A 22,675-nucleotide genomic window follows, 5' to 3' on the forward strand; every position below is an offset into this window, starting at 1 on the left:
AAGCGGGTTCAGCTGGAGAACAACTCTCCGTGGGCTCACAGTGCTCCAGGGGGCAGCAAGGCAGAGAGGATAGGGTCCCCCTGCTCTCCCTGCCCGGACGGGAGGGACACCGGGACACCCCCAGGCCAGGCAGGACACCCTGGGCAAGCCAAGGCACGGTGGGTGGCACAGGCAGCTCCCAGGCACCCACCAGGCGTGCCCATGCCGTGCTCCAGGCTGGGACAGGGCAGTGGGTGCCACATGCAGCCCCCGCTGGGACGGGGTCAGCTCCGCTCCCAGAGCTCCTGCTGCGCCAGGGCTCAGGATACTGTAGGAATTACGGTACTGCTGTAAAATATAAGCTAGGAAACAACCACTCGTGGAGGTGAGGGCAGCGTGTGAGTGAGCCTCGGGGTGCCCCTGCTCCCTGCAGTCAGGAGCTCCCATCCGGACCTCTTGCTTGGCTGTTTGCTCTTCCTCTATTCCTAGGGCTGCATGAGAGAGAGAGATAGATAGAGATAAATATATATAAATATATATACACACACTTGCTAAGCTTACTGCTGGGGGTGCCCATGAGTAAGGTGGCTCCCGCAGCCCTTCCCGCAGCTCCTGAGTGACCAGGGTCACATCCTTGCTCCACAAACAGGGAGAAGAGGGTTTCCAGGCAGGAACTGTGTCTCCCATGGGTGAGGGCTTGAACCCTAACTGAGTTTTTGCTTTTTCCGTTGTATTTCTCCTTTTGCACTTTCTGATCACTGGTGCAGCATGTCCTGGTCCCCACAGCCTGGGCAGGGGGTGCTTGGCTGGGCACTGGGCAGGGCACAGAGCGTCCCCAGCCCAGGGGCTCGGTCCCAGTCCGACGTGGTGGCTCATCTCTCCTGTGTCCCCTCTGATGGGTTTTCCAGCTCCACTGCAGGAAAACAGCTCCTCCTGTGACCGCCCAGGCTCCAGCTCTGCACGAGGGTTCCCAGCTCCATGATGTGCCTCCTCTTCCTCTCCCAGGGCTGGAGCAGATGGGTGGGGGGCAGACGGGGCAGGGGAGAGGGAAAGGGCTCTGCTGCGGGGTGGGGCAGCGGGTGGGAGAGGGCTGGTGGTCACAGCCCGGGGTGGGGACAGGCCTGGGGTCCCCTCGGCCACTGCGGTGTCCTCTTCCACCCCCGTGCCAGGGGCTGTGCCCCGGGCCCCCCATGCTGCCACCCTGGCTCCAGCCAGCCCCCGGGGGCTTCGCTGCACCTCCTGGCTCGGTGGCACCTGTAAGACGTAACCTGAAATAATTTTTTATGAGAAAACGTAATTTATGAGCAATTCAACCTCCCCCAGCCCTCCCTCCTGCAGCGTTTTCCCTGGCCAGAGGCTCCTGCCTGGCCCTGGAGCGTGGCCGGGGCCCTCCCGAGCTGGCTCCATCCTGGGTGCTGGGCAATGATGGGGGCAGGAAACGGCTTAAGATATTTTAAAAACTTTATTATTGGCCCGATGAGATTTGACACACATGCTGGGAGCTGTATGGAAATCAGCACTGATAAAAAATACAGCAATTATGACCCGTATTGAGAAAATAGACCATGTAAGAAGAGCCTTTCTATTAAAAAAGTTACCCAAGCCACAGCTCTGTCCTCATCTGCCCTCCGGGGCCGGGACCTGCGGCGCCATAGACCAAACCCGGGGTGTGGGGTGGGGGTAGGCCAGCACCCTTGGGTGCCAGGAGCTGAGCAACCCCCCCGGTGTTGGGGGCTGCAGGGAAGGGGGCATCAGGGGGTAGGGGGGTGGCTGCTGTGGGAAGGGAATCCTGGGAGCATCCCAGTCCTGCATGGGGAGCAGCCCTGGGCGCTGCACCCCCCGTCAGGGCAGGGGGTGGCCCCCCTGTTGTAAAGGATAAGGAACAAGCTTGGGAGAATTGGGTGGGGGGGGTTACAGGTCAGGTGGGGGCTTAAATAAAACACTTAAATAAGCACTAATTGCTTAGTAGGGGGGAGGAACCAGCAGGAGGGGTATTGGGTGGCATGGCCACCCTGGGGCTGAAGCTGGGGTCCCCCCAGGGTCCAGGCTGTGACCTGGACTGGGGAACAGCCCCTGGCCCCCACAAGAGCCTCCTGAGCACCGAGGGCACTCCAGCTGGGATGCAGCTCCAGGCTGGGCTGGCCATGGGAGAGGGTGAGAGAAGGGTGGGTGAGTATGGGGACACCTCTGCCAGCACCGGTGCCAGGCTGGGGTGGGACAGGCTCATGCCATGGGTCCTAGTGCCAGAGCTGTGTCCAGCCCAGGGTGGGACCACCCTGTGGCATGGAGCAGAGCCACCAGCCCCATCCCACACGGGTGCTGTCTGTGCAGTGTCCCTCATCCCCCTACACAGGAGCCAGGACAGGGGCAGGGGCTCAGGGGGGACATTTCTCACCTCAGGGTTTGGTCTATAGACCCCAAAAGGAACCAGCCCTGAATTCAAGGTTTCGCTCAGCTCCGCTTACTTCTATTTCCTTCCGGAAGCTGGAATTGCACAATTATCCTAAGCCTCGAATGAATTTAAAAAAAAAAAAAAACAAAGAAAGAAACAAACAAAAAAAAAAAAACCCCAAAACAGAACGAAGAACCACGAGCGCGCCCCCCCTCCCCCCCTCCCCAATAAGTCTCTTTGGCAGCAATAACTTAAAATCGCGTCAATGTGGGTTCAGTCAACAGCAAGTTTTGGCTTTGGGGTGGGGTTGGGGTTAGGGTTTTTTAATAATTTTGTTTAAATACAAAAATAGTCAGGTTGGTGGGTCCCGGTGGGGGATACTCCCTCCACAACCAGCCCTCCACGTGTTGCTCCCCGCTACAAGCGCAAGGGTCCCAGCAGTCAGGGTCCCCAGCTGGAACTGATCCCTGCAAACCAAGGGAGGGGAGCTCCAAAGCCATGGGGACCACTCCGGGTAGCCGGTGGCACCCCTGGCACAGGGAGTGACATCCAGAGTGGAAGCAGCCAGCGGCCCCTCAGTCAGGAATGTCGTGGAGTGCCTCTGGGGCAGCTGTGGGGCCGCTGTGGGACAGCCAAGCTGCCACAAGGTGCAAGACTGAGCACAGGGCACAGGGAGGGGACAGCCCAGGGGAGAAGGGGTGTGGGGGACAAACTGCCTCGGGGAGCACATGTGGGCAAGAAGCCAAGGGGGAACTTCACTGGGGAGGACACTCCGCAAATGTTAGCAAGGTCAGGGCACTACCCTTGAAACGCTATAATTTATATATATATATGTATATATATATATATAAGTGTCTATTTTACACGCACGCTCACAGCCACCCGCACACCCGCACGGCGTCACCGTCACCCACCGCCTGGCCCCGCGGGGGCCGCGCCGGCCCCGCTCCCACTCGAAGCAGCAAACGAGTTCCTTGCGATAAAATCTGCCTAAACACTGCCCAGCGGGGTCTGGGAGCCCACGGGCGGCCCCCGCGCCGGCCCCGCCGGCCCGCGCCGCCCCGGTGCCAGGGCAATGCCGGCTGCGTCCCGGCGGGCTCACTCCCGGTCACCGTCTTCGCTGCTGCCTGCAATGAGCAGAGAGAGCCATGAGAGGGTCCCGGACCCCCGCGGGACATCCGGCCCTTCGCAGGGGTGACAGTCCCCAGGGGTGCAGGGACGGGGCTCACAGGGTGGATGGCACCGGGACAGGGCCGCTCCGGGCACCCACGGAGCAGCATCCCGAAGGGGACTCACCTCCTATGGAGTCCATGTCCGAGTCGGAGACGTGGGTGATGGAGAACCGGGACACCGGGGCAGGTGAGACCGTGAACCGGGAGAACTGGATGGGCAGCACCTGTTTCTGCGGCGGCACCAGGGCGGGCACGGCCGCGGGGGGCTCCGCCGGCGTCCCCGGCAGCGAGGCCACCAGGGACTGCTTCACTGGCATCAGCGGGAAGTCGTCGTCCCACTCGAAGCCACCGCCTGGGATACAAAGTGAGGGGGCTGAGCCTGCTGTGAGGGTTCCACCATAACCTCTGACCCCATCACCCCATAACTGGCCCCCTATCATCCCATAACCGCTGTCCCCATGACCCTGAAACTGCCTCCCCATGATCCCATAAACGCTGCCCTCTCACCACCCCACAACCGCCAGCCCCATGAGCTCCTGGTCTCTTACTCTCTTCCGAGGCGTTGCCGTCTGAAGAGTCGTCAGAGGCTCCGAGCCTGTCCGTGGGGCTGGGGGGGCTGCCACTGGCAGGGGGCTGCCCCGAAGGCGAGGGGGGCTGCCCCGAAGGCAGGGTGGGCTCCGGGAAGCTCTGCTCAGCCAGCTCCCGCGTGGGGCTTTCCTGAGGACGGGGAAACAGCAGGAAGGAACCTCACTGGGGGCTCGGCTGGAGATGGCTGCCACCACCAAAATGCCGCAGAGCCATGCCCAGTACCTGGCTCTGTGCCCCAGAGCACCCACCTGGTCGAAGAGGTAGATGGTCACATCGTCGTAGAAGGAGACGGCCTTTTTCTTGCGCTCCAGGTCCTCGCAGAAGGACTCGGACAGCAGGCTGGGCATCTTGAGGAGGCTGCGCAGGTTCCGGCCACTCTGGCTCTCGGCCACCACGATGGGCACGGCCGCCGGCTCCTCCTCGCTCTCCTCGCTCTGCTCCTGGATGTTGTAGCAGCGCAGCTCCTCATCCGACTCGTCGCTGTCTTCCGTGTCCTCCTCCTCCTCCTCTGGCTCCTCGCGGCGCTCGGGGGCAGCCGGGGCCGGGGAGAGACCCGGCGGTGATTCTCCCCCAGGGAGCAGCGTGCTGGGACCCCCCGGCGCATCACCCACCCCGGGCACCTCCAGGGGCAGCCCCCGGTCCCCAAGCCCCAGCGCGGGGGTCACAGTCTGTTTGTCCCCCACTGCGGCCCCCCCAAGTCCAGGGACGCCCTCGGACACGCAGGTCCCTCCAACAGCCGATGGCTCCCCAGGGCTCACTGGCACCGGGGTCAAGAGGAAAGTCTTGGGGGTCACAGAACCCGGGGGACAGGTGTCTGTGTCAGGACGCGGGGGGCTGCCCGGCACCAGCCCCGAGCCAGCGGGGCTCTGCTCGGTGCCAGGCACCTGCTCCGGCGAGCTCCCGGCCCCTGTCGCCACCCAGTTCCCCTCCAAAGCCACCGCCGCCGGCGTGGGCACCGCCACCGCGACGCCAGGCGCTGCCGGGGGGCTGCCGGGTGCCCCCGGCGGGTGCAGAGGGTCCTCTCCTCGCCCTGTGTCCTGCAAAGGGGAGCGGGGACCCTCCTCTGCCTCCGGGGTGCGGGACCCATCGCTGTCCCCCTCGTCCTTGTGGCCGCGCTCGGCCTCGGCGTCGCAGTCGGAGAAATAGGCAGAGTCGCGGTAGGGGCTCTTCTCGGCCAGGCCGGGCACCTCGGCCGCCGGGGCGCTGGGCAGCCGCGTCTCGGGGGCCGCAGCCTCGCCCTCGCCCCCCGGCAGCCCCGGGGGCGGCTTCCCCAGCTGGCTGAAGGCCTCGGGCTCTCGGGGCTCGTGGGGCTCCTTGAGGACGAACTCGGGGGATTCGTTGTTCTCGGTGTCGTAGCCGCTGTCGAGGGCCCGGGCCTGGCCCGCGGGCACGAAGGCGCCGGGGCTGAGCACCTCGCAGGAGCTGGCCGTGGAGGGGATGTCCAGCGACTCCAGCGAGTCCGGCGTCCCCACCTGCTTCTGCAGGGACCTGAGCGCCGGGGCCGCCTCCGCCCGCTCCGTGTATTCCCCGGAGAAGTCGGTGAAGACGCCGGAGGTCAGCTCGGCCGTGTCCTCGTCGCTGCCCTCGTCCACGCTGGGGAAGCTGCTGCTGGAGAAGGTCTTGTCCGGCGTCCGGTCGGCGTCGCTGGCGGCACAGGCGCCGCTCTCGGCCACGGCCTCCGCGGGCGCCTCGGCGGGCTCCGCTGCGGGCTGGGCGCCGTCCGCGCCGGGCTCGCCGGGGGGGCCGGGGCTCGGGGCGGCCGTGCCAGCCATGGGGGGGGCGGCCTCCCCCGGCCCCGCGGCGGCGGGGGGCAGCGGGCTGCGGGCAGGGCTTCCCCCGGCCGAGCTCTCCTCAGGGTGGGCATCGCGCGGGGCCCCCGGCGCAGGTGGCGGGGCCGCGGCGGGGCCCCAGGGCGCGGCGGGGCTCTCCGCCAGCGTGCCGGGCTGCGCGGGGCCGCAGGGTGATGAGTCACGGCCGTGCCAGGCCTGCCGCCGCGGGGAGGGCGAGCGGCACGGGGAGGAGGAGCCGCCGGCCATGGCGGGGGGCTGATCCTGCCGCGGGCGGAGGAAGTCGTGTCCCGGCGGGGACCCCCCGAGCTGGGGCTGGCCGCGGGGCACCGTGCCCAGCGGCTTGGCCATGAGCCCGCGGAAGGTGATCATGCGGCGGTAGCACCAGCTGTCGCCGGCCGGGGGCTCGCGGGGGCTGCCGCCGCCGATGTTGTTGTTGGAGGAGCTGTTGGAGGCCCACGGGTGGCGCTGAGGCGGGGGGCTGGCAGCGGCCGCCTGGGGGGCGCTGGGGGGGCTGTCCTCGCCCAGCTCCAGCGCCACGCAGTCCGGAGGGGCCCCGCTCGGGCCCGCCGTCCCCCCGTAGCCCGGGGGGCTGTAGGCGCAGTTCCCCGACGGCGAGACGCCCAGCGGGTCGGCAAAGACGCCGGGCTGGAAGGCGGGGACGGGCCAGTCCTGGCTGCCCGGCTGGGGGGGCTCATCCTCCAGCAGGTACCCCTCGGCCCCGTGGCTGGGGGACGGCTCGTAGCCCCGCGGCTCCGGCCCGGGGCAGGGGTAGGGGTAGTACTCGGCGCACTCCCAGGAGCCCTCGGCCGCGGGCGCGTGGCCCAGCAGCGGCTCCATGCTCAGCGACACCGTGGGGCTGCCCGAGTCCGAGTCGTAGGTGCCGCCGCCGCGGCCGCCCTGGGCTGTCCAGCAGGCCGGGGGCCGCAGGGCCCCCCGCTCGCCCACCGGGCTGTAGGTGCACATGGCGTAGTCCAGCTCGGCGCTGCCCTCGCCGGGGCCCTCGATGCGGATGTAGTACTCGCTGCCCAGGGAGGGGCTGTGGGCGCCCAGGATGGGCACCACGCCGGGCGCCGGCACCCCGGGGCAGCCGGACGCCTTGCACTCGTAGCAGGACGGGGACACCCCCAGGCTGAGCCCCGCCGTCGTGGCCGGGTAATAGAGGTCGTGGTAGCGGGCGGCGCTGCTGGGGCTCAGGGACCCCAGGGGGGCCTGGAAGTGCTCGGTCTTGGTGTGCTCCCACTTGTACTCGAAGTTGAGGCCGTGGCTGGTCTCCATGACGGTGAGGATGTCGTCCCCGTCTGAGGGGAACCCGTCGGCCGAGAACTGCTCCAGCAGCGGGAAGGACGAGAGCTCGGGGCCGTGGTGGCTGCCGCTGGCGCTGCCGTTGGGCTTCATGGAATTCCAGCGCTTCTCGAAGTCCTCCTCGGCCTCCGTGGCTCCCTTAGCGCACAGGTAGGACAGCAGCAGGTGCACCTCCTCGGCCGTGGGGCGCTGCTCGGGCTGCAGCCAGCAGAACTGCATCACCTCGTACCTGCCGTGGGGAGCGGCCAGCGTCAGCCCGGCCCCCGCCCGTGCCGCGGGGCAGGGGAAGGGGGCACCTCGGGCTCCTCACCAGCGCTCCGACAGCGACAGCTTCAGCTGGGGCTTGGGCAGCTTCAGCTGCTGCTCCTTGATGGCGTAGGCCAGCACTTGGCGGTCAGAGTAGTGGTCGTAGGGCTGGCTGCCCAGCTCAAACAGCTCCCAGATGGTGACGCCCAGCGACCTGCGGGCATGGCGCCATGCTGGGGGTGCAGGGAGACCCCCATCCCACCCCCGACCGTCGGCCCCAAAACCACCCCGATGCACCCCGTGAGGCTGCAGCTCCCCGTGCCCCCCAGAGCCGCTCACCAGACGTTGCTGGCCTTGGTCTGGTCCACCACGAGCAGGTTGCCGTGCACCTCATCGATGAGCTCGGGCGCGATCCAGCGCAGCGGCACCCACAGCTGGTCGGCCGTCACGAAGTAGTCGTCCTGCCAAGTGTGCAGGGTCAGTACGAGAAGAGAACGTCAATCCATGGCGTCAGGGACCGGCCACCCCTGCCTCCCCGGCCTCCATCGCTGCCCCCCATGCCCCTTGTTCCCTCACATCTGCCCCCAGCCTGTCCCACTCTGCTCCTGGCACCTACTGTCCCTTGTTGCCTCCCCTCCTTCCCCCCTCTGCCCCTCCGCTCCCCCACCCGAGCCCCTCCAGACCCCCAGTTTGGCAATTCCAGCTCTGCAGGAGCCGTGGGCAGACTGGAGCAGGACAGAGACACAAAAGGACGGGTGGGGAACCCCAGGCTGTGCTGGCAGCTGCCTGCAGGGTCCTGTGCCTGGCAGGGGGGCACGTCTGGACCAGCCCAGGCAGCGTCACCCCACTGGGTGGGTGCCAGGGCACACCGGGTGGCACTAAGGCTCCCTCACAGGGTGGTCTGAACCCCCCTGCACCCCAGCAAACACAGGGGTGTCCCCACACCGCTGGGGAGGGGGGACGTGTGCGTGAGGGTGGGGGAAGGCTCTCTCGGGTCTGTGGCAGGGTGGGTACGTGGGGGTACCGCGGGATCCCAGCGCAGCCCCAGCCCCCTCCTCCCTCCAACCAGCCTTACTTTGTACTTGCAGTGCGAGAGCCCGTAGTCCCCGATCTTCACGGTGAGGTCGGCGGTGAGGAGGCAGTTCCGCAGGGCCAGGTCGCTGCCAAGCAAACCCGGAGCTGTCACCGGCACCGAGAGCTCGGAGGGCACCCACCGGGAACCCGGCTGGGGCGGCCGTGCGGCGGCGGGGCCGTTCCCCGCCCGGCTCCGGGCGTGCCCGAAACGCGGCTCTCAGTGCACAGCAGGAATGCCTGCGCGGCCCCAGCTGCGCCGCTGTCCGTCCGTCCATCCGTCACACGCCGAGCCAAGCAGAAGGCGGCTGTTCCCGGGCAACGTGAGCCCTGGCACGGGGCCGGGCTGGCTGCTCCGGCACCGGGCGGGTCATGCAGCCGGGCACAGACAGGACCCCTGCTGCAGCAGGGACCACCGGGGCTGGGCTGCCCCTCTCCAGCACAGCTGGCGGCCTCATGTCCCCCTCCCACAGCTCGAGCACCCTCGTGGTGACCCACCTGCAGAGCCAGGCTCGGCTGGGGACACTCCGGTGGCCCCCGATGGCAGCGCGCCCCCTCCTCAACAAAATCACTGATGCTGGAGTCTCCGTCTGCAACTCACTCAGCACCAGGATATTGTTGGGCAGGAGGAGCCGTGGTGGGGCAGGAGCACTGGCACCTCGGGGACCCCCCTTGCAGACCCCGCACTGCTCCCCAGCTCCCCCCAGAAGGCAGCACAGCCTACCTGTGGATGTAGTTGTTCCTGTGCAGGTGCAGGACGCCGCAGGCCACCTCGCACGCCATCCTCTGCAGGGTCAGCAGGTCCGGGGTCATGGCCTCGGCCCCCCGGCAGCTCCGCAGGTACCCCTTCAGGTCACCCTGCGGGCAGTGCCACTGTCACCCTCCGTGCCTGGCGCCCAGGGGGCACCGTGGGCAGGGGGCACAGGGACTCACCAGCGGGCAGAACTCCATCACCAGCAGGTACGGGGTGACCTCGGCGCACTGGGCCAGGCACTGCAGCAGGTTGGTGTGCTGGAGGGCTCTGCGTGGGCACAGCAACGGGGGCGTTGGTGCACCGCTGCCCTTCCTGTGCCAGGGGGATGGCAGCAGTGCCCCAGGAGCCACCGTCCTGCCTGCACCGGGGCTGCTGGGAGCGGGTACCAGCACGTCCCAGCGCCCGGGATGTGTCACAAAGGGACATTTGTTCAGCTGTGCTGGGGCAGGAGCAGCCCCGTGCCCCCCCCACTTGGTCCAGCTCTGCCCATGACCTCACTGCTGCCCCATGGCATGGCTGTGGCCCCACACAGCCCCCATCCTGCCACGATGTAGGGACAGAACCGTGCTGCTCCAGAGCAAGGGGCGGCCACGGCTCTGCCCGGCAGCTGAAGGTGGCACGGAGTGGATCTGCCCCCATGCCACAGCATCCCCGCTCCCAGCACTGTGGAGTGACCCCAGAGGTACCTGTAGGGCTGCGCTTCTTCCAGGAACTGCATCTGGTCCTGCACGCTGGCACTCGCCTTCAGTTCCTTCACCACCACCTGGGTGCTGCTGATGCCCGAGTTCACCTCCCCCAGGAACACCTGGGGTGAGGGACAGGCTCATCCCTCCATCCACACCCCAAACCCCCTGACACAGCCGGGACCCTGTGTCCCAGCCATGAGGGGGGTCTGGGGGTCCCCGGCCCTGGGCTCACCTTGCCAAACCAGCCATGTCCGATCTCCTTCAGGTACAGCAGGCTCTGCCGCCCCAGGTCCGCCGACTTGAGGAGCTGCACTGTAACAGAGCCCATCCAGCTGCCCGCGTGTCCCCCTGCCCACACATCCCCCTGTCCCCCTGCCTATGCTCCCCACCCATTCCATCCAAGCCCTGCTGTCCTCACCGTGCCACCCGGTGCCAGGCCTTCTGCCACCCCAGGATGCTCCGGAGCATCCATCCCCCGGAATCCCGCATCCCAGGCATCCTGATCTCCAGGCATCCTCCCACGATCAGGGGATGTGGGCTATCAGTGTCCCCGAGCAGGATGGCAGCAGAGCTGGCTCCCTGCCCCTTCTCCTCCGCAGGGTGTGCAGCGCTGAGCCCGGCACAGCGCTGGCATTTAGCCCCTTCCCAGCCCCCCGGCACAGTCCGGCCCCTCGGGAGCCCGTGCCAAGGGCAGGCAGCAATGGGACCATTGTTGGTCCTTTCTCCCCCCCCACCTCTGTGGCCATTCTTTGGGCAGGGAGTGACACGGGGCAGGAGGGGGCACAACCAGGCACCCCCCACATTCCTCTCCCACTCAGGGGCTTGTTTACATGGGGCCAGGGCTCGTGGATGTCACTGTTCGGGGTGGCCGTGTCCTGTCCCACCCCGGTGCTGCTCCCCTGGGCTGGGACATGCAAGTGCCAGGAGGCAGGCACAAGGGACCCTCGCACAGGGGGACCCTGCAGCGCTCCCCAGGGACCCCGGTTGCCTGTCCCCTCCCAGGGCTCCGCTAGATCTGTCCCTCCACCGCAGGGGACACCCAGCATCCCCACGTCACCCCATGCCCCGTGATGAGAGACCCCCAATTGCAGCATACAGAGGTCCTGCCCCGCCCTGGCTTACCTGAGCGCCCCGGCTGCTTGGCCATGGGCAGGGACACCTTGGTGAGGGGCAGCACATAGACCTCGGGGCCATGCTGGGGGGCAGGCGAGCCCTGGGCCGACAGCTCGGTCACGTAGTCGTCCCCCTCGGCATTCTCAAACTCCTGGTTCAGGGTGACACACCGAGCAGAGACAAGTGACCCACGGGCTCCCCGCTGCTCTAGTGCCCCGCACACCCCTCTGCCCCGGCAGGCTCACGGGGGCCCAGAAATGCCCCTCTCCCTGCACACATCCCTGCCCGCACTCGGGGAAGGCACACCCTCCCCACCAGCCATCCCATTACCTGTCTGTGCCACCCCGGCAGCCCTCGGCTCCCAAAAGCCGCCCGGGCGAGCAGGTAGGACACGGTGAGCATCTCTCCGTGCCAGGCTGTGCCTCATGGCGCTGCCGACGCCGCCGGCACCGCACCGTGTGCCATGTGCCACCGCGGGCCGTGCGCGGACACCGACACCGGCCCGGCCGCCGCCCATAAATACGAATGCGGGGGCACCCGGGGGTCACTGTCCCCCCCCCGGCACGGCGAGGTGCTCCGGCGGTGTGGGACGATACACAACACACGGCGTGTCCCCCCCAGCCTGACCCCCTCCCGCCGCGGGCGCCACAAGCCTCCACAAAAATCTCAGCAATTAGGGAAAAAGCGTTTTCTCGGCACATTCTGTGCCTGTGAGGTCAGGGTGCCTCCCACCCTCGGGGGCGTGCGGGTGGGACCGGGCCCTTAACCGTGCCGTGGCCTGGCCCCGCACGGAGCCGGGAGCACGGATGGGTCAGGATGCGACCCAAGGATCCTGAATCTCACAGATCCACGCTCTGTGGAGCTGGGATCCGGGATCCAACCCCAGTGTGCTGAGCCCCGCAGCCCCGGCAGGCAGCGAGGGGCTGAACCCCTCCCTCCAAGCGCTGCTATCCTGAGCCAGGACACATCCAGCCCTGGCACTGGGGCAGAGAATTCTGCACCAGGAACCTCCAGACACTTCCATCCCTCCCTGTGTCCCTGGGAAGAGCCCCTCACCCTGGCCTGGGAACCCCTCCCGTCCCCTCAGCTCACCTTGAAGCCAATGTCCCCCTTCTTGCAGCACAGACAGGCCAACATGAGGAAGATGAAGGTGAAGAGCCCCGAGAAGGAAACGGCCACAACAGCCAGCGAGGAGGACCAGGAGAGCTCACTAAGGGGGGTGCCGTCTGTGGGGACACAAGGTGGTCAGGGCTGGGGGCACCAGGGAGGGGGCACAGGGAAGGGACACGGCTGCACTGCCTGGGCACGGCATCCTCAGGTCACCATCGCGCCCCAAATCCCAGCACCTGCCACCCCACTCCAGCTGTGCGGTGTCCCGTGGGGTGGCAGAGCACACGGTGGCCACGGTGGCAGCGGAGGTGGCCGTGTCACAGCTGCCCATCCCCAGCAGGCCCCGCTGCCAGCTGCAGCTGGCACATTACTATTCTGTCCGGAGCCTGCCCAAACAACCGGCACCCTTGTGGTGGGAGCAGCTGGAAGGTCGTGGCATTGCCGGCAGAGCCGGTCCCCAGAGACCCCCGGAGCCCCGTGGTGCCCAGCTGGGACCGGTGCCCTGTGCCCAGCCATGAGCCTGGCACAGACCCCTGCCAGTGCCGTGCTCCCTCCCTGGTCACCAAGCCCCTGCCGGGGATGCTCGTGGCACACACGTGGCTCCAGCACGTGGCCCACAGAGCATCCCTGTCCCTGTGCCCTGGCCACGCTGCCCTGCTCCGGAGCTCCAGCTCGGGCTCCCCTGTGTCCTTGAGACTGGCACCTGAAGGGCACCAAGGCTGGGGAATGTTCTGCTGCCCTCATGGGCACCAGCAGCACCCGCCGTCCCCAGGCACTGCCCGGCACCACGCGGGGTGGGCACGGGGCTCCATGGCTCCCGGCATGGCCCCACGGGCCTTGGCACAGCCCAGCCATGCCAGGGAGCAGGGAAGGAGCTCCAGAGCCATCTTCTGAGGCTCGGGATGCAAAGCCCAACCTGGGAGGAGCGGGGGGCGGCGTGCCCCCCCTTCCAGCTGGTTTCCATGGTGAACACACTTTGTACCGCCAACGTCACCATTTTCCCTGGATAGTGGGACAGCAAGAGAGAAAATGACTCACTGAAAAGAGCCTTTGAACGGCAACGGGGAGCAGAGCACGGGGACGGGAGCCCGTCCGAGGGCACCGTCAGCTGAGCTGCTCCTCAGCTCGGGAACTGGAGGTTCCCCGAGAAGGCAAGAGGCCGGTGAGATCCAGCTGGTCCTGCCTCGGTTTCCCCATCTGCACAACCAGAGACCTGGGAGCCGTGACCAGCCCAGGCTGGGCAGGGCTGCCACCACTGCCATGACCCACTAGCACCTTCCCTCCCTGTGCCCACAGCAACGGTGATGGAAGTGTGGCATCATCTCAGATGCCGGATTATCCCAAATCCAGGTCAGGTGCACCTGCAGCAGCAGCTGCCGAAGCGCTGGAGTGCAGGGAGCACCGGGACACAAGGGACACCAGGACACAAGGGACACCAGGACACAGGGCTGCCTGAGTGCAGCCTGAAGTACCCCAGGACCCTCAAGAGAAACCAGGGCCCCCAGCACGTGCTGCCCTCCATTCCCAGGCTCTGCCTCCCACTCTGCCAGCAGGAGTGAGGTTCCCCTGGCACCGAAGCCATGCCCTCCCCTGGCCTTCCCCACCACAGGGGTGCTCCGTGCATCCCCCAGAACTGCAGTGGCACTGACAGCCCCTGCAGCCAGTGACCCCCGAGCCGGGGATCACCACCCTCACCGAGCCAGCCCTGCAGCGGGGGACTGCTGGGGCTGGTGGACACGGGACTGGTGGCAGCAGACAGGTCCCAGCTCCAGGGACACCTGCCCCAGCCTCACCCCCAGCCCTGACAAACGGGAGCAGAAGGGACACAGGGGAAGAGGGGGGATGCCGGAGCCATGAGGTGCAGCGGGGTACAATGGGGTGTAATGGAATGCAGTGGGGTGCAGTGAGGTGCAGTGGGGGCAGTGAGATGCAGCAGGGTGCAGAGGGGTGTAGTGGGATGCAGGAAGGTGCAGAGGGGTACAATGGGGTGCAGTGAGGTGCAGCAGGGTGCAGTGGGATACAGCGGGATGCAGTGGGGTGCAGCGGGGTGCAGCAGGGTGCAGTGGGATGCAGCGGGATGCAGTGGGGTGCAGCAGGGTGCAGTGGGATGCAGCGGGATGCAGTGGGGTGCAGCAGGGTGCAGTGGGATGCAGCGGGATGCAGTGGGGTGCAGCAGTCGCCCTCCCGCCCCACGGAAGGCACCGCGCACCCGCGGCCGGCACAGCCCCGCCCGCGCTGTCCCCCCGCCTGTTGAATCGCCCACCCAGCGCCGGCTCCGAGCGGGCCGGGCAGAGGCCGGGGTGTCCCGGTGCGGGCCGGTGACGCTCCGCCCGGAGCGTGGCCGCCCTCCCGCCGCCGCCGCTGCTGACTCACGGCCCCGGGGCTGCCGCCGGGCCGGCCGTCGCCCCGCTCCTCCGGCGGCCGGCGGGGCGATGCTGCGGCCGCCCGGCGATCCCGGCGATGCCGGCGGAGCCCGCCCGGCCAGCGGCGGCTGACGTGTGCGGAAGGGCCGAGCCGGGGCTCCCGCAGAGCCGGCGGCGGCTCGGGGCTCCCGGCCCGGGCACTGCCCAGGGCTGCGGGCACGGCACGCCCCGAGCTCGCTCCCACCGCGCCCCTCGCTGCAGCACCGACCGCCAGACGGCCTGTGCCTCAGTTTCCCCACTGCTGATTCCCAGCTGCCCTGGGAGGCTTGCAGGGTCATCCAGGAGGGGATGGATGCTCTGGCGCCTTGGGAGCGTGGTCCATACATCCCCCCTTCCCTCTGGCCGCCCACCGCGGATTTCAGCCTGGAAACATGCCAGATCCTGCTGGGCAAGGTTGGATTTGGGCAGGGAGAAGGGCAGGATATGGGTAAGAAGCAACGCAAGATTGGGGCAGGAAATGGGGCAGGACTGGGGCAGGATTTGGACAGGGAGCAGGGCAGGACTGGGGCAGGATTGGGATGGGATTTGGGCAGGATCAAACACTCCCGTCCCTCAGCCCCTCTGGCCACGGGCTGCTCGCTCCCATCCCAGCCCCATGCACTCTCCCTGGCATCACTCATTAATCCCCGTGCCCAAGGGCAGCTTCCAGGGAAGCAATTTCACAGCCCACAGGACACGCTGTGCTCAGCCACACACACAAAACCCCCGTTGCCCTTTGGGGTGTGAGCGTGGGCTGGGCCTGGGGACTGTGCAGCTCCGGGGGAAACTGAGGCACCAGCAGGAGCCACCCTGGCCTGCACCCCTGAGCCTGGAAGCCCCTGCCACGGAGCAGGGCCAGGGCTGGCAGTAGCCACGGTGCCACCAGGAGCCTGGCACGGAGCTGGTACCCACAGCATCCTCCCCTGGGCTGCTCAGGATCCCGGCACCCCTCGCTGTGCTACCCGAGCCTGCTCTGCTGGGCTGCTGCGGGATCCAGGCATCCCCTCACCAAAGCAGGAGCAGGGAGCAGCACCCTTTATCCCCATTGCTAGAGACCTTTTCCCACCAGGAAGAGCCAGAGCCTCTCTGGTGATTAATAGATCGGTTAATTGTGAATTCCAGGCACGCCTGGCTAATCCCTTCTCCTTCTGTATCTTTTAACGTGGCGTATTTCACCAAAAGGATTGATTCTGCCCTTTCATTATGGTTTTACCATCTAGGGCTGAAACAGCAGCAAAAAATAAATAGGTGGAAAATAACAGAAAATCATCCATCATTTTCTGAAGCAACGAAATAAAAACAAGGATTGTGCTAGGGACAGGCCGGGCTCTGGCGTTGCTGCGCACACACCACGCGTGTCAGCCTGATTAGGGACAAAAAATCAAGTTCCTCCATCAAAGCCTGCCCTGATGCAGAGCCAAGAGCCAACAATTCCCTCTGTTTCCACAGAAAATAATACTAATATTATGATGATAATATAATTATTATAATGTAATTCTAATAATACTGTTTATAATAATAATATATAGTAATCATATATTATTATATATAGGATATTATAATTGTGTATGGAATTATATGTAGAATTATACATGGAATTATGTATATTGTATTTTTATATATAATTATATAGTCTATCTGGATTATAGAATTATTAGTATTATAAAAATATACTATAATTTAAAAGGAAATATTGTAAAAGGCATTCAAAGCAAGCTCAAATTGATTACTTAAACCGAGCTCTCGTGCTTGTTGTTCTCAGCGAGCGCTCAGTGGGGGCTGTGCAGCCCATCCCACACTGCCCAGGCTGTCCTGAGGGACTGGGAGAGCCCCTGGTGTCCGGGGGGCATCCAGCCCCCCAGCAGGGATCCCTCCGTGGGGCCGGGGAACGCCGTGCCGGGGGCAGCTCGGGGCAGTGTTGGGGACAGTGCTGGGGACAGTGCTGGGGACAGTGCCGGGGACAGTGCCGGGGACAGTGCCAGGACAGTGCCGGGGCAGTGCTGGGGACAGTGCTGGGGACAGTGCCGGGGGCAGTGCCGGGGCAGTGCTGGGGACAGTGCCGGGGACAGTGCCGGGGACAGTGCCGGGGACAGTGCCGGGGACAGTGCCGGGGCAGTGCTGGGGACATTGCCGGGGACAGTGCTGGGGACAGTGCTGGGGACAGTGCCGGGGACAGTGCCGGGGCAGTGTTGGGGACAGTGCTGGGGACAGTGCTGGGGACAGTGCCGGGGACAGTGCCGGGGACAGTGCCGGGACAGTGCCGGGACAGTGCCAGCCGGCCGCGGTGCCACGCCAGAGGCAGTGCCGGGCACATGGCCCCGGCCCGCCGAGGCTCGCAGAGCCGAGCCCGGAGCCTTTACGTAACAGCGGGAGCGGCGGCGGAGCGGGGCGCCCTATTTATATCCCAAACGCTCGGCGCCGTTACGAAACGAGCAGCTCCGGCCCCGGAGCACGGCCCGAGCAGGGGGAGGCTGGGGGGTGAGCAGTGCCCCGTGGCACAGGGAGGAAGCCGGGCTCGGGGTCTGGCTCTGCCCCCCAGCACGGCCCAGATCCCACTGCCCCAGCTCCGAGCGGGGCTCGGCATCGCGGACGCTCAGGACACGGAGCTGGGGAGTGCCTGGCACCTCCCTGCCCCACCTCCGCCCTCAGGTCAGCCCGTGGTGCCCAATTCACCTGCAGGCACGGGAACACACAGACCAGGGCGGCTGGAAAATCCCTCCTGCCCCACAGGGATGGCTGAGGGTGGGCGCAGGGCACGGCTGAGCAGCACATGACCACTGAGGTATTTTGGAAAGGTGAAAATGGTGGCTGACATGGTGGCCCGGCAGCAGGACACCCTGGCACAGCTGGGACGGGAGCCTGGGAGCTGGTGGATGCCCTGCCAGCCAGGGCAGTGCTGTTCCACTTACTGCGTTTGCCCACACTGGAATTTTCCTTCGCTCCAGTAATTAAAACAAACGGCGTTAACCCCGCCGCTGGCACCAGGCTGCAGGGAGGACGTGGGCACGGCTGGCACAGGGGAAGGGGTAGGGACAGGATCCCCCCAACAGTCTGGGCTGTGGGACAGTGGCTCTGCGGGAAATCCTGGGAAATTCCCATTCCTCCAGTGCTCAGCCCTCCCAAACCCACGATCCCCACATACTGTCCCTTGGGCAGTCCTGAGCTCCACCACGAGCCCAGTGCCAGCTCTGGAGCATCCCAGGATGCTCCGTGTCCCCTCAGTGTCCCCGGCCATCAGGGCCTGGCCCGGCTCTCAGAGCTTGGCCGACAGCAAGGACGGCAGTGGCAGCCCTGAGACGGCTGCGCCGTGCTCCGATGGTGCTCCCGGGCTCTCAGGGGGATTAATGCCCCCGGGAGATTTATTCTCCTGCCAGTGGGCATGCTGAGTCAGCACAGAGCAGCTCCTCTCGGGCCAGCCCTGTCACCCTCCAGCCCTGTGACAGCCCCGTGGGGTCCCTCTGGCTCAGCCCACCCCAGGGAGCAAATTCCCACTGGGAATGTGAGGGGCCACTTGCTGGGGCAGGAGCCAAGCCCAGCCCTGGAGTGGCAGCAGTGCATGGCCAGGACCATTATCCCTGCATCCCACCACCCCTGGGTCCCACAGTGCCACCACCCCTGGGTCCCACAGCGCCACCACCCCTGGATCCCACAGTGCCACAGTGCCACCACCCCTGGATCCCACAGTGCCACCACCCCTGGATCCCACCGTGCCACCACCCCTGCAGTGGCCCCAGCCCCTCTTCACTTGCCGGATCAGTGCAGCAGCACAGGGTGGGAACAGGCTCAGCCATGGCACCAGAGCAGCCCAACTGCCCCTCTGACCCAAATCCTGGGATTTTCCAGCCCAGCAGTGGGATGGCGAGGAGGTGACGTCACACCAAGGCAAAGCCTGGGATGCTGCCTGACTACAGACACTAGACACTGAGCACAGACCCCTGCTGGGTGTGGACCCCTTGGCTGAGCCCCCACGCTGGCAGTGCCACTGCTGCCCCACGTGCCCTGCTGTCACCGGGGTGCCAAGGCTCGCCTCGGGGGCACCGCAGCCCTGCTCCTGCCGGGAGGACGCGGTGCCAGGGAGGGCAGAGCCACGGGCTGCCCTGGCACAGGGTGTCCCAGCAGGGCTGGGAGTGCCGGGCAGGGAGCCCGTGAGTCACAGCCCCGCTGCCCCCGGCAGCGCGGGGCCCTTTCAACCCCGGCACGTTAATTTCTGCTAATTGGCTTTGACAGGGATCGGTGTCAGCGTTCCAGAACACACCTGCCCGTGTGCGTGGGGCAGGAGGGAGGGAGGGGACAAGGGGGGAGCAAAGTGGCACCCTCAGGGAACAGCATCCTGGCTCTGTCCTCTCGCTGAGCCAGGTAGGGCCTGGCTGCCCTGTTGTGCTGTGCCAATGTCATTCCCCGTGCCAGGACAGGGGGCTTGCCACATGCCACCCCACGCTGCCTGCCCCCGGCATCCCTGTGGGCACCGGGAGTCACCTCCTGGCTCTGTGCCCAGCTCCTGCTGCCCTCCAGCCCAGAGTGCCATCCCCCAGTGGGAAACATGTGGCAAGACAGGACACCGGGCACAGTGCTGCCACCACTGCCACCTCCCAGCCAAGGAGCTCCCACTGCCCTGTCCCAAATCCCCTCAGTGTGTCCAGTCCCAACAGCACCTTCCCCCCTGTATGGCCCACTAGGTGCCAGAGCATGCCTGGACTTAGTTTGGGTTGCCAGGGTGCTTCTGCCTGCTATGGCCCCTTTGCCACCACAGTCCCCCAGGTCCTTTCCCATCCTTGTACCAGGAGCAGCCTGAGACACCGGGCACAGAGCACCAACGCTCACCATGCTGCTGTCACTGAGTGTCACTGGGGCACTGCAGGGCAGCAGGTGCCAGGTGGAGCCAAATCCACTGGGCTGGGGGGACCCCCTGCCCTCCCTTTTCCTCGGCTCCCCAGGGCAGGGAGTGGGCACCCATTTCCCCCTGGAAGCCCAGGAGAAGTGGGGGGCATGTTGGGGCAGGCAGCGCCGGGTCGTGCCCCACTGGTCGCTCCAGAGCTCCGTGCAGGAGCATCTCCAGGCCTGGCCTGGGAATGGGTGAAGAGAGATGGGAACCACGAGGCTGCAGGGCTGGGACCCTCCCCCAGAGCCCCCAGCCCCTGGAAGGGAACGAATCCCTGGCAGAGCTGACACTGACATCCCTGATGCAGATGTTGGGAGAAGCCAAATCCAGCAGGTGAGGCTGGAACAGGAGCAGCTGCACTGGCACATCCCTGTGGCATCTCCACCCCAGGTGACACTGCTGTCGCTGTTCCATGCCACCAGGCCACCTACGGCCCAGCTTCCAACCGTGCTTTCCAGGGAATGCACCACCAGGAGGGAGGAGATGTTCCCCTTAGCAGCACCAGGGCCCCGGGCCTCTCCTGTCCTGTCCCAGCTGAGGTGCCAACGTGCCCTACAAACGGCTGCTCCCAGTTCCTCACTGGCACAAGCCACCCCCAGGGAGCCAGGCTGGCTCAGGCAGCCACGCTGCCGCACAGGCAGAGCTGCTGCCACATGGACCGAATCCACAAAGCCGTGAAATCCAGAATCTGGTTCGTTCCCCCCTTTAATTCCTCTCCCGGTGCTGGTGGCAGCTGCACGGCAGCGCCGAGCCCTGGGCCTGGCGGCACAGCACAGGCAGCGATGGAAACAGGGCTGAAGGCTTTGGAAACCAAACCTGCCTTGAGAACCCCCGGGCCGGCAGGATTCGCGCGGAGCGGGGCCACACCAAAAACCAAAGCAAAACCTCCTCGAGGGCTGAGCCGGGCAAACGGCTCCGTCCGGGCGCCGCCGCATTTTGGGTGTAAATAATGAGATTTTAGAAGCAAATAACGAGCGGCTGGGGACAAAGTCCCCGCTCGGCGAGTCCTGATGCGGCTCATTTCCAAATTCCCCCACGGATTCCGACCGTGCGCAGCCGGGGGAGCGGGAGCGGCGGAGGAAGGAGGGACCGGGAAGGCGGCGGGGAGGGATGCGGGAAACCGGCACCGACAGCCGGAGCCTCCGGCACCGCCGCGCCCGGCACGGGCACCGCTTCGCCGCCTTCGCGGTGTCGGAGGAGGCGCCGGGAGCGGCGGCACCGACGCGCGTTATCCCGGGCTGGTAAACAAAGGGCCGGAGCCGAGCGCCCGCCGGACGCTCCCGCGAGGGGTCCCGGTGCCCGCGCGGTGCCAGCCCCGCACCGGGAGGGACCCGAGGCGGCTGCGGGGGGCGGCGGCGAGGGGCGGCTGCGGCGGCCGCAGCCCCGAACGCGCACCGCAGTCGCCAGCCCCGCGCTGCTCCGCGGCTGCAGCATCTTCCTGCAGCTGCGCCGCGGCCGGAACACGGCGCTTACATAACGGCTGCGCCCCGAAACGCCGCTGCCGTGCCCCGGCACCCCAGCGAGCCCCGCCGGCTCCCCCAGCCCCGCGGAGCACCCTCAGCCCCCGCTCCCCGGCCGCCGCGTGTCTCAGGCGGCGGGGACTCAGCCCCGGCTCCGTCTTCCTCCCTCTCACCATCACCATCCTCCCTGTTGTTATTATTCCGTTCCAACCCCGGAGATGCCTTCAGAGGCAGCGCAGCCCCGGGATTCCTCCGCGCTCCAGCCCGGGGAACAAAATGCCGCCCGGCTGCGGCAGCGATCCCACCGCACCGCCACACCGGCTGTCCCCCCGCCACACGGGGATGTCCCACCGCCACACCGGGGTGTCCCATCGCCACACCGGGGTGTCCCACCGCCACACCGGGGTGTCCCTCTGCCACACCGGGGTGTCCCAGCACCACACTGGGGTGTCCCAGCACCGCACCGGGGTGTCCCCCCGCCACACCGGGGTGTCACAGCACCACACTGGGGTGTCCCAGCACCGCACCGGGGTGTCCCCCCGCCACACCGGGGTGTCACAGCACCACGCAAGGGTGTCTCACCGCCACCCCGGATGTCACACCGCCACAGCGGGTCGGGTCCGGCTGTCAGAGCCCGTACGGTGACATTCCCGGTGATGAGGGCGAGGGGATGCTCTGCTCGCGGTGCAGCGCGGTGCGGGGATGCTCGTTCCCGGTGCACCGGGAGGGCAGCGCGGGCAGCGGCGCGGGGCTGAGCCGGGCACACGGCGGAGCACCGGGGGAGGCTCGGCGCGCGGGAGGGGGTGCGGGTCCGCCAGCCCCGGGGCTGCGGCACTTACCGGGGTCGAAGTGGGAGCTGAAGGCGAGGCTGGGGCTGAGGAAGGCGGCCGCCATGGCAGCGGCGGCGGCGGGGAAGCGGCCCATGGCGCGGCGGCGGCGGGAGCCCCACGGCCGCCGGCTGCCGCTGGCCCCGCGCTGGGCACGGCGGCGGCGGCGGCGGCGGCGGCGGCGGCTCCTCCTCCATGGCGGCCCCGCGGCCCCGCGCCCCGTGCCCCGGGGAGGGGCCGCGCCGCCGCCGAGCAGCGGGACCGGGCGGGCGGGGGCGGCAGGTGGCGGAGCCGCAGCCCCGGGACCGCACCGGGATCCGCGTCCTCCCCCCCGGGATGAGCCGCCGCCGCCCCCGCGCGGTCCCGCCGGGATGGATGGGGGCCGTGGGGGACCCCCGGACGGGAACGGAACCCCCGAGGGGCGGCCGGCACCCTGGAGCGGGACCGGGACCCCCCGAGCAGGGCCGGAACCACGCAGGGGCTGCCACCCCCCAGAGCGGGAATAGGATCCCCCGGGAGCAGGGCTGGCACCCCCCAGAGTAGGGACAGGATCCCCCGGGAGCAGGGCTGGCACCCCCCAGAGCAGGGACAGGATCCCCGGGAGCAGGGCTGGCACCCCCCAAGTAAGGAGCTGCTCGGTTGCTGACCCATCCCGGGCACCGCCGGCTTCCCGCGACCAGGGATGGGAAACAGGGACGGGATGGGCAGCTCTGCCCCCAGCCGGCTCCCCGACCCCTGCCAGCCCCCCACACACACACCCTGCCCCTGCAGCCCAGCACAGCCTCACCCTGCAGCCCCCCAGTCCCATCCCGAGGGAGCAGAGCCCCCCAGCAGCCCCAGCCAGGCCCGTGGTGTGGGGTCCCCCTCGGGCTGGGGGCTGCCCCATGTGGGGCCGTGGCTCAGC

General features: G+C 67.1%; 1 protein-coding gene across 1 annotated transcript; it reads right to left on the reverse strand.

Moving 5' to 3' along the window:
• Window positions 1-1,081: 1,081 nt before the first annotated feature.
• Window positions 1,082-21,868, reverse strand: AATK (apoptosis associated tyrosine kinase; the record flags this gene model as incomplete). Its single annotated transcript, XM_084218438.1, has 14 exons — window positions 1,082-3,498; window positions 3,668-3,895; window positions 4,092-4,260; window positions 4,380-7,452; window positions 7,534-7,683; window positions 7,809-7,930; window positions 8,545-8,629; window positions 9,265-9,398; window positions 9,474-9,561; window positions 9,981-10,099; window positions 10,213-10,292; window positions 11,103-11,244; window positions 12,186-12,319; window positions 21,784-21,868. 14 exons carry the CDS (start codon window positions 21,866-21,868, stop codon window positions 3,470-3,472), a joined length of 4,638 nt encoding a protein of 1,545 aa, XP_084074564.1. The 3' UTR covers window positions 1,082-3,469.
• Between the last annotated feature and the right edge of the window lie 807 nt (window positions 21,869-22,675).

The sequence above is a fragment of the Fringilla coelebs genome, assembly GCF_963513975.1.
Source record: "Fringilla coelebs genome assembly, chromosome: 19".
In the NCBI taxonomy this organism is placed as follows: domain Eukaryota; kingdom Metazoa; phylum Chordata; class Aves; order Passeriformes; family Fringillidae; genus Fringilla; species Fringilla coelebs.